This window comes from Pseudorasbora parva, chromosome 16, assembly GCF_024679245.1.
Source record: "Pseudorasbora parva isolate DD20220531a chromosome 16, ASM2467924v1, whole genome shotgun sequence".
Classification (NCBI taxonomy): Eukaryota; Metazoa; Chordata; class Actinopteri; order Cypriniformes; family Gobionidae; genus Pseudorasbora; species Pseudorasbora parva.
The window spans coordinates 10,136,326-10,148,379 of record NC_090187.1 but is presented as its reverse complement, the minus strand read 5'-3'; the positions used below and the strand labels follow the sequence as shown (position 1 = coordinate 10,148,379).

The 12,054-nt window shown below is 39.3% G+C and overlaps 1 protein-coding gene across 1 annotated transcript in view; it reads left to right on the top strand.

Annotated features, from left to right (window-relative positions):
• The window catches only part of LOC137043206 (transmembrane protein 255B), a 51,277-nt gene that overhangs the window by 17,091 nt on the left and 22,132 nt on the right, over positions 1 to 12,054 (top strand). The window contains exons 4-5 of the mRNA XM_067419392.1: positions 6,255 to 6,344; positions 6,965 to 7,045. Coding sequence (XP_067275493.1) covers positions 6,255 to 6,344; positions 6,965 to 7,045 — 171 coding nt within the window. The remainder of the gene's footprint in view (positions 1 to 6,254; positions 6,345 to 6,964; positions 7,046 to 12,054) is intronic.

Genomic DNA, 12,054 nt, shown 5'->3' with positions numbered 1-12,054 from the left:
AGGGCAGACATTCTGTCCTGGGGCAGCATTTCACCAGGGGAGTGGAAAATCCACCCTCATGTGGTTTACATATGGTTTATTACATATTTGGAGTGCCTTTAGAAGGGTAGAAGTCGACTTCACTTTCATTTTGCCCAGTACCCCTTTTGCTTAAGACTGCTCTTCTGCTGGCTTTAGTGTCAGTCAAGTAACTGGATGACTTGGAGGTGCTCTTGGTGAGCGTATCATGTCATGAATTTGGGCAAAATGACTGCAAAGTCATCCTCAAACTGAGACATGGCTATGTGTTTAAGGTCAACCTTGTTGTAGGTCTAACCGCTAGGACTCATGACAGAGGACTCTGGGATTGTGGCAATGTTTGCATTGCTGTCTTTCAGGGCCCATAACCTTGAGCGCCCTAGGCCAGGGCTCAGGTTTTCATTCTACGCTTGTAGCACGGTGCTGTTGGATTGCATTGGAATGAATCATATCAGTAAGGGAACATTCCTGTTATCTCAGAGAACTGAGGTTACGCTAAGTAACTGAAATGTTTTTGCTTGATTTAAAAAAAAAAAAAAATTATGTACACAATTATTGTCTTTGGTAATTGGCAGCGTTTCAGAGGTGATGTTGATAAGACGTAATCAGAAGGGGGGTTCCTTTAATGATTCCCAGATGTATATTTGGTATCTTGCTATGTAACAATCCATTTCATACTTCCCCAAATACTTTCTGCGTGTAAACTACTTTCTTTAATACACGAATGGTGTTCAGGAAAAGTGTTCAAATCAGACCACCCATATCCCAATACCAATTTTACAGCCCAGAACATTTGTACTTTTAACTGTGTAGCTGTTTTTTAACAGAACTTTTAACAGAACTTTTAAATATCCTACTTAGAAAGAATTAAAAAGGGTGTACTGGAAAATATACAGTACATTTCCAAGCCACAGAATTTGCTGTTCCAAGCAAATTCGGCACGCTTTATTTCTGTCTGTGCCTCTTGTACTTTTTTTTTAAAATGGCAGAACCCCTTTCTCTCGTATTTGCTGTGTCAATATACTAAAGGGAGTTTACACACAGCATGAGCTGATTTCCTGCCCAGTGTTTACAGGCCTGATGTCAGCCTGTCTATATACTCAGCTCCAGCATAAACTACATTCCTCATCATGCAAAGATTTACTGCAGTACCAGGAAAGACTTGACGTGAACTACAGAGTAACTAGGTATATAAATGTAAGTGCCGCTTGTCAGTGTAAAACACTACTGTGCCAGGGCATTGCGGTTGCTAAGGTGTTGGTGGTGATAGGGCACTTCTTGGCATTCTGGGTGGAGGAGACATTATGTATTAGGAGAGCCAAAGGACACGTAAAACTGTCTCTGTTCGTCATGGTGTAGCTTCAGTAGCATGTCTGGAAAAGATGCTACAAACATAAAAGGCTGAAACCAGATACAAACTGTTACATGTCTGTGAAATTAGGAAAAGCATAGATGCTGGCTGAGGTGAAGAGAAAAAAAAACATTCTGTAGTAGAGTGTCCAGAATGATGGGAAGAATGTTTCACAGCAGATGGTAATTTCATAGCCTGCAATTCCAATATATTGCTGAGAGTTCATAGACCAGAAAACATGTTATCCCAGGGAGAGTGTATTTGGTCCGTTTAAAAGGCTATAGACGATTCCACATGAGCTTGAATAAAAATGAGGATATTATAGTGTTTCTTTGGACAGACATAACTTGTGTTTTTTGGACAGGCTGTTGAGGCACTGCAGTTTAAGAAGGAACTTAAGAGGAATAGTTCATCCAGAAATTCATCCATTCTCAACCTCATGTTGTTCCAAACTTGTATGACTTTCTTGCTTCTGTAGAACACAAAAAGTATATATTTTGAAGAATGTTGGTTACCAAAGAGTCTTGGTGACCATTCATTTCTATTGTATGGACAAGGGGAAATTTTTCCAAAATATCTTAATTTATGTTCCATATAGAAGAAAGAAAGCCATACAGGTTCAAGATGACATAAGGGTGAGTAAATTATGACAGAATTTACATTTTTCCTTTAAAGAGTGAAAATTCTGCGCTCATAAAAGGAAAAAATACATTTAAACTTTTTGGAAAAGGTGATATCTGTCACTGCTGTGAACTGACCACCACACAGAATATGAAGAATATCAAAAACTTCAGGAGTCAGCTGATCAGCGAGTGTCGTCTAGCAACTCTCAATACCCTTCTGAGCTGTAATCGCCTAACTCTTGCCGGGCCAATCACATCGTGTAGGTTGCAACATATCTGCAACAGGTGTACAACACTTGAATTCGCTGAGCTCCTGAGAGCAGCCCATTCTTTTTACCAATTTTTTTTTTAGAAGCATCTGTAGGTGGTTGATTTTATACACGTGGCCATGGAAGTGATTGTAACACCTTTTGGCAATATAGTGGAGCTTCCTTAGAACCAGAAAAAATGTTTTGTTTATTTATTTATTTTTATGTCATTACATTGTTTAGATCAGGGGCTATTCAAATCTTACCCTGGAGGGCCAATGCGGTGCAGAGTTTAGCTCCAACCCTGATCAAACACACCTGAACTTGCTAATCAATGTCTTCAAGATCATTAAAAAAATCACAGGTGGGTGTGTTTGATCAGGGTTGGAGCTAAACTCTGCACCACATTGGCCCTCCAGGGTAAGATTTGAATAGCCCTGGTTTAGATCATAAGAAAAAAGGGAATTAAAAAAAAAAAAATAGACATGATTAGGCAAAACCAATGAGATTTCAAACCTTATTTTACCCAAACTTTAAAGATGATTCTCAACCATGTTATGAAAGATATAACAGAATGATTTGATATACCATTTTCCTTTATGCAATATCTGTGTAAACATGGCCATTTCTATACAATGCATCTGTATCTGTATTTTAATGTGATTTTGGGGCAACATGTAACAATTGGGAATATTTGAATAAGAATAACTCCTATTTCATAAGAATATATAAACTTAAAGCTGTGACATGTACGTATGTTGTCAGAGAAATTTGCTACAATATAAAGTCCTCTGCAGAGACAAAATGTCTATTCTGTGTCTCAGGAGGATATTTCTGTCTAGTGCTGAGTGAATCCAGCATTTGTAATTAAATGTCACTTCCAAAACTTTGCAGCATGCAATTGGCCAACGATTCTCTTAGCAGCATGAAAAACATTCTCAGAGCACTTTATTTCAAAGTATCTTTCTGAAGGATTATAGAAGCATATTGTAGTAATAGAATACAATATTATCAGAATCTCATCATAATCTGGGTGTATTCATTTTTACCCCAAATAACTAGACTTACACAGATTTGAAAAGGTAGGCTTATATTTTAAAGGCTACATTATTTGCTCCCTGGATTTTAACCACACTCTTGAAACCGGGAAAAGGGAATATTGTTTGTGGCATGGTTTTCAAAGAGATAATAGTAGCGAAATGTAAAATTATATGCATTAGATAAATAATTGTATAAAACATTGATGGTGTGAGGTCTAATGTGCCACAGCTTACAAAATTTATTGTGTTTCTGACTTTTGTTTACATGCGCTTACTGAGTTCAGAATTTGGCTTTATATGTTTCCTGGCACCAACAAACAATTATTTCACTTTAAATGAATACAACCCACTAAAATAAATTCTTTCATTGCTGCTGATAAAATGTGATATATTAGATAATCACCAATAAAACTTTGTTTGTCATGTGCCAAACTTTTGTTTTGGAGCCGAATAATCACATAATCAAAAACAAATGATGCCTTAGAAGCTCTAAATGAAAAATATCCCTCTACGCTAAAGACATTTGAACCCAGGTTTTTTAATAAAACAAGCATAATGTTTTGGTAATTACAAAGCTCTTTGGGAAACATGACGTATTCTTCAGTATTTCAGACAGTCATGGAACAAAACCATGAAATTTCCACAAGTATATGCTGTTTCTTCAGGCATTAGTGATTGTTGTATAGACCTATTAGCTTTCAGCGACCATCTGAAGCAGTTCTTTGAGGCAGTTTGGTTTGTTGGTGGCCAACCATCATCTTTAACCTACTGTAGTTGATTTTATGGCAGAAGTTAAATGTTTGCATTTTCAGCCCAACTCATCAGTGGTACAAAAGAATCGGTTCACCATCTATATTCATGCTTGATTGCATGCGCATAGTGATGGTACAGTCTCAGAAAAAAAGGTTCAGTGCTGTCACTGGGGCCGGTACCCTAAGGTACAAAAGTGAAAAGGTACATCTTTGTACCTTACTCACCCCTAAATGGTACATATTAGTACTTTAAAAGGTACATATCAGTACTTTAAGAGTGCATATTAGTACCTTAAAGGTACATATTAATACCTTAAAGCTACATGTTAGTACCTTTTTTTGGTTTTGTACCTTAGGGTACCGCCCCAGTGACAGCAATGTACCTTTTTTCTGACAGTGTAACCTTAAAGGGCATTTCATTTAAGTTTCGGTAAAATTCGGTTTGATTCCCAGAAAACAATTACTAATTCAAAATGAATTGTTGAGTAAAATTGCCTCATTCTCAAATCAAAATTTGGGGGGTTCTTCAACTTCAGGTAGTTTTATATTCCATAAATTGATTTTTATTAGAACAAACCAATTCAAAAGGTAACTTTAAAAACTGGCTGTTATTCATACATTGTATTGTTGTCCGAGACTTTGAATCTCAAATGATCAAAATAAATAATGAAATGTAACCCTTCATAAAGTTTAGGAGATATCATGTGATTGATAGGTTGCCCCGCCCTCGCAGCAGTATACATGGCATAAGAGATGTCGCTGCAAGGAGGGGAAGCTGTTTTGATTAAAAATTAGGAAGGAACATGAAAAAAAGATGAAGAATTGTCCATTTGAATTCATGGTGACTTCAAATGAGGCTTCTAGTTTTTCATTTGACTGTGAGATACATGTAGTCCAGGGAACCTCAAATCTGGCCCACGAGATCCACTTTGCCGCAGATTTGAGCTCTAACCCTAATCAAACACACCTGAACATGCTAATAAGTGTATTTAGGATCAAAACCACGGGCATGTTCACACTAATGTGTTCAAATGTATCTCTCCATTTTGGCTTTCTGTCCACACTGAGACTTTTTAAATCTAAGCGGATACATTTGAAAACAGCGTCTTCACATCGTAGTGTGGACTATGAAGACTGAGGTATTTTAAAACGAAGATGCATGTTTAGTCATGTGACGCGTATTGTTCCAATAGATATGTATGTTTATACTGCTATTGTGCCAGTTATGTGCTATTAACTTTCACATGGTTGTTAAATATGTTACTTTGCAGACTTGCTGTCATAGTTTTTAGGCAGAGCAGTATTAATTAAAAACAAAGCAGTCATACCGAAAGATTATTATTTAACCAGAAACGTGTATTTGTGTGTGTTTAATTTGAATATAACTTGCTTGTTCCCGTCTTTGAACTGTGGTTCACATCTGGTGTAGGTCCTAAGCATAAACCTTGTCCTTTTATTTACCTTCCTGCTAATCTGCTCTCTGATCCTCTAATGACCTTCATATACAGTATGTCCATTTACTGTCTCTGTTCACTTCCTCTCTTCCTGCCTCTCCTTTTCTCTTGATGTTCATCTGTCTCTCTGTTGGTGGGTTCAGCTTCTCTTGGCAGTCTGTCTCTGATCAGCTGTGAATAGATATGTCCCTGTGGATATCATATTGCATGTTAAAAGAAATACACTGTGACATTTGGTTTGAGTCATTGCAGTCAGTTATATGTAATTTATGGTTAGTTTCGAAGCCAGATTAGTTTTTATCAAGCCCCCAGGAATCGCATAAAAAGGATTTGGACAGGACAAATACAGTGTGTATTTGCACATATATGAATTTGTATTTAATAGGAAACATATTTACAATTGTAACGTTCATGTCAAATGAAGCTGTTTTATATAATATTAGGCATGTCATGATTGACTGATCATTGAGCATTTAAAATCTCAGTCATTGCCATGCAAAAATATTCAGCCTTCTTGTAGAGTATTGCATTAAAGTGCTCAATTTTAAGACGTTGGCATTTTATTGAAGCAATAATATTATTAATGACAGTAATATTAATAATAATATTAATATTAATAAATGTACATTGTGGTTGTAAAGTGTTTTAATACTAAAGTGTCTAAAAGACAACAGTAATGCATAGATCTGCATGCATGACAGCAGTTCATTAGGTTGCCAATCTAAATGTATATTTGTATCTGTAATCGATTTTCTTTTCTTTTTCCAGCTAATTGCAGCCATTGTGTTCCTGAGTTTTGGTATCATTTCCAGCTTATTGTGCCTTGTGGTTGATGGTGTTTTCATCTTACTCAACATTGTGAGTACATTAACCATTACAAAATTAAAGAAAAAACTAGCAGCCACCTATATTGGAGATCTGCATTCTTGTTTCAGCACAATCATAAAATGTTCAGTCCAGAGGCTAGTTGCATGAACATAGCCAATATGATAAGACTAAAAACTAGTCTGACCAACTAGCAGTTATTTAAAGAGGATCAGTCTTACTTTTTGGATTCATATTAGAGTAATCTACCCTTTTCTGTTACGGACTTTTAAAAGTTACTACTATTTTTTTTTTTTTTTTAACGATTACTAACTTGTAAGACTAAAGTTTAAACAGTTTTGCAACAAGTCACAGATTCCAGTGTCAAAATACATCCACGGGCTGTATTTGGAGGGATGAGAGAGTCACTGAACCGGCGATCTTCAATACTTGTAAAGATTTTGAGGACAGATCATAAAGAGAAGATCTATGGGATTGAGGGAATACTCAATGTGTGATGATAAGAAAATCCCATTGTGAGCCTCTCCAAACTAAAGGCGTTCTACTGTATCTTGTCACTCCAAAAATATAAATGTATTAAATGAAAAAAAAAAGTTAAAACAGATCCAAAGAAAAAAGATATACTGAAGACATTTCTTACACTCTGTCAACAGGATATGCGTCCAATGAAGGCAGGAAGATGTCAGTTCTACACCAGTGGAAGTAGTTACATCTATGAGAACTACTACGCTACAGTGAGTCAAACTATCAGTTTATAGTTCTGTAAAATATCCTGTGTGAAAAAGAAGTGTGGTTAATTTTATTGAATGTGCACTTGTAGTAGGCCTATACTTCAAAACTGGAAATATTTTTTAACTACTTGCAGATAATATACTATTAATGAAATAAAAGGCTACTTATATTTATTTAAAGTAATAAAGTAAAGTTACCTCTTTCCCTGCAATTGACAGAGTTTTCCATAAATTATGACACAACACTTCCCTGCCATTGATGAAAATTTCTGCCAGTTCAAGTTTTCACTGTTATATGGTTGGGGGCGCTATTACTAAGCTTATAAATAGTACAGAATCTCCGGAACAAAACACAGTAAAAGAAAAGGCAACAAGCAATAGAAGCATTGCTAAAATAATGCAATCATCAAACATTAAACAGCATTATAACGTTACTGAATGAAATCTCGACCAAGGACGATATAGAACTTTGCAAGCTTTGGGGGTGTTGATGGAAGCAATCTACTCCTGTGTTTTGATCATCTATCTGAATCAAATTCCACTGAAGTCTTAGCCTGACAAGCCAGACCCACATCAAGATGTTTGGTCTGGAAACTCACCATTGACAGGGCTCAATCCGAGGGGGGGGGGGGGGGGGGGGGGGGATAAATGGTTGTCTTTCAAACTCCCTCTGCACGCGATAGGATAGCGCTACACCAACCAGAGCAACGAAGGTGAAACAGAGCTAGTTGATAGATTAAACATTCGCCGTATCCGGTCGGCAAATCTCTGAACACATCTTCCCTTTTTAAGAATGACTTCAGTGCCGTTCTTTTCTCAGAGAAAAGCTTAACTCCAAGTCTTCCAGAGTCGCGGTCAAAGCTGATTCGAAAGACCGCCGTTCGCCAGTTTCTGTGTTTACTAGAAGCACACAAATGCAACTCGGCCGTCGTCATTATGGCCCCGCCCACCGACTCTATACACGATGTGATTGGCCCGGCAAGAGTTAGGCGAATACAGCTCAGAAGGGTATTGAGAATTGCTAGACGACACTTGCTGGCAGATTAAATTTGCTGCCACTAGGGTGCGTCTAGATTTCTAGGCTACTGAAGTCTTTGATAAAATTTGATTTTTCTCAGCTTTTTGTTAAAAATGTTGCTCTTGTATGAAATGTACCCACTAGCAAGCACTGACAAAAAGAAACGCATGAAGCTAGAATAAAAAAGTTTTTAGTAAAGCAGATGCTCTGTTCTTTCTTTTAATATATAGAGCATGTTCAGATATTCATACAACAAAATATTTATGGGGCCATTACTTCTTTTTTTTTACGCTGGTGGGGATCGAGTTAAGCCCTATTTGGACAGTTATTGTTTCTCACATGGAAGTCTGCAAAAATAAGTTTGCATGCCACCTCAGTGATAAAACTTGTGCATTCAGATGGCGATTTATTCATGGTGGAGCAGCGAGTTTTGTGATCCTGCACACCTGGGAATGTCCTACTCGCGTGATAAATAACATGATTGTATGCTGTAAATAAAATGTCATATGCCTGGTATAATAAGAATGTAACGGATACCAGACTCGGAGAGAGAGAGGTGATCTGCACCAGACAGGTATTTATTGAATAGTAATATACTGACGTGAATACCAAGCACCTGGAAACGAAGAGGTAGGAGAAGATGCTGGAGAACGCAAGGAATGACGGGAGAAGAATGGGAACCCACTGGCGACAATTACATAGATCAGGTAAGAGACGTGGGTAAAGAGTCCTTTTCCACTTGGGAGACCAGGCGATAAAGAAAATAAATGAGCGTGTATAAATAGGGAGAAAGATGAGTGTAATGATGAGGAACAGGTGTGGCTTGTTTTAAATTTTGGAGACTAGGACCTTTGCAAAGGGGTAGAACCCATAACCTCTCACTCTTTTGGAATGAGTGAGTAACAGGTGGAACTTCAGACGGTTCTCCAGACCAGGGGAACAACGGAGGTTGGAAGCTGAGAACGCATTGGAATGGTGTCAGACCAGTAGCTGGTAAGGAATTTTATTAGTAGGGAATTTTGTGCGTACTCTGCTTAGATGAGGAAGGAGGTTACAGGAGTTCTGGTGGCTATGACAGAAGGTACGTTAAAAGTGTCCTATCTCCTGTATCTTGCGTTTCATCTGTCCATTACTCTGGAGATGGTAACCCAAGGAGCGACTCACGGTCACACCTAGGAGATGAAGGAAGGTCTTCCAGATCCTGGACACAAAATGTGTCAGACCCAATGTCTTCGGGCAGACCAAAGTTTTGGAAGACATCTTGGCTATCTCCATAACAGTTGATAGTCCCTTTAGTGGAATAAGACGACAGGCCTTGGAAAAGCGATCCACTACCACTAAAACACAGGTATGTCCATCAGAGGATGGCGAGTCAGTGATGCAGTCTACTCCTAGGTGTGACCATGGAAGGTGTGGAACAAGCAGAGGCAATAGCTTACCAGATGGAAGGTGACGTGCGCTCTTGGACATGGCACATGCACGGAACATAAGTGTGATTGAGTGGACAGCCCAGTGGAGTAGGCTCAGGCATTGGCGACCGCGAGTTCCTCGTCGAGGGACCACTGAATGGGGCTCACAAATAGATTGGAAGGAAGAATATTTTTCGGATTCTCAGAGGACTCCTCAGGAGCATGGAGACAGGAAAAAGCATCTGCTTTTACGTTCTTGGTCCCTGGACGGTAGGTGATGGAGAACTGGCATCAGGTGAAGAAAAGTGCCAACCTGGCTCTTCTGGGGGTTAACCTTTTAGCTTCTCGCAAATATTCCAGATTGCGGTAATCAGTGAGAACAGTGAAAGTATGGTGGGCCCCTTCTAACCAATGCCTCCATTCTTCAAGCATGAGTTTGATGGCCAGTAGTTCTCAATTCCCAATATCGTAATTCAGCTGCGCCGGGGTGAGTTTCCTGGAAGAGAAGGCACATAGATTGAGTTGAAGAGGCTGCCCCTGCTGCTTGAATAGAACCACTCCTACTCTAGAAGTGGAGGCGTCGACTTCCACAATGAAAGGATGATCAGGATCAGGATGGACTAGGAGTGGTGCAGATGTAAAGGCTTCTTAGAGAGTATTCATGGCTACGTTGGCTTCTGAAGTCCAGGAAAGAGACTTGGGCTTGCCTTTGAGGAGACTGGTAAGTGAAGTTATGAAACTATAGTCCTTGATGAAACATCAGTAGAAGTTTGAAAACCCCAAAATGGTTGAAGTTTTTTGATGGTTTTGAGAGTTGGCCAGGACCGGACTTCATCCACCTTCATCTCTTCCATCTGGAACCCTTTTTGGCTGATGTTATAACCAAGGAATTGGATGGATGGTTAGTGGAAAGTACATTTCTTTGCCTTGAGGTATAGCTGGTGTTCGGAGCTTATAAGGAACACTCCACCGTTTTTTAGAAATGAGGCTTAGTCAACTTCTTTCCCTCATTTAGATATGTGGGCAAATGCATTTGTCTCAGTGCATGCATTGTTTTAGTTTGGCAGGGTCGCCGCTAGCTTAGCTTAGCATAGTGAATACTGAAGGTGGATGTCAACAGACTGCTTCATGACAGGCCTTTCAATTGATGTGGAGATCAAAGGTATCAAGAAAATTGGAGGTGACAGGTTGAGGTAGTCGAGGGAAACATCTCGGAAAGCATTCCCTGCCCCACTTCAGAACTTCACCATTGGACCAGGAGAAGATGGGGTTGTGAGAAACAAGCCAAGGACACCTAAGGATGATCCCAGCAGTGGAATTCTCTAGAAACAGCAGGCCACTTTTCTCCACGTGAAGTTGGCCAACCTGGAGCTGAAGGGGTCCCTCAGTTGGCCTCAGTTGAGCCGTTGGCCTGTTACTGGTTGGACTTGAAAAGGGATGGTAATTGCCCTTTCCTTGAATTGTAAATGATGACAGAGGTCCCCTGAGATGTTGTCAGCTGACCCAGAGTCGAGGAGGGCAGTAACTGGAATTGAAGTTCCGGCAGTAGTTAGTGTCACAGTGGTAGTAAGGGGTGTGGAACTAACATTAGATGAATAGAGATAACTCACCAGAGGACAAGCTGGATGGATGGGACATGTCTCTATAACATGTCCACCAGAACACGCTTGTACTAGTAGCATATTGACGTGAAGCAGACAGTTAGCAGAGATAAGTATTATTCTGAGAGGATGATGGATGAACAGTCCTTTCTGAATACCAGACAACTAGAAACAAGGAGGTAGGAGAAGGAAAACTCAAGGAATTACGGAAGGAGAACAGGAATCCACTGGAGATGATAACGAGGATCAGGTAAGAGAAATGGGGAAAAAGACCTTTTCCATTTGGGAGACCAGGGGTGCTTCTCAATATTCCTCCTCGTTTCCTCACTCCTCCCTCCTCCATCCTATGACCCGGAAACTGATGGAGCTCAGCCATCTTGTAGGAGATCTCAATTATCTTAATTGCACCGCAAGGAGGTGAGGATCGAGGAGTGAGGAGGCTTCCTGAGGAGTCATGAGCGAGGATACAATGGAGTATCCTTTGCGGAAGTGTTTTATCGACTAAACATGACGAAGTATTAATTCTCCTCCCCCTTCATACCGTGCCACAGTTTATTCATTATTATTATTATGTTTAGATGTACAAGACACAAATGTTTGTCAAATAACAACAACTGAAAGTTGCAGAATTATATCAAAGCACAAAAAAAAAATTAAAGCAACAAATAGAAACTAATACTATACAATGAATAATTCGTTGTTAATAATAACTGGTAATATTAATTAAAATATGGACAAATGTGTTATTTTGTGGAGGCTGAAGCTCACAATATAAATAGTTATCTCTAATGTTCAAGAATCCTGACTGAATCCAGCGGTGCAGAGTCATCGTTAACTGACGCCGCTTTAAAGTGACATTAAAGGGAGCGAGGATATATCATTTCACTTGATTCAATTCCTCTGTCCTCGCGTCTTCCTCTCGTCCTTCCCTCGCATCCTGAAGGGCATGGTGGTTGAGCCTGATGAAACTGTGACAAAGAATGG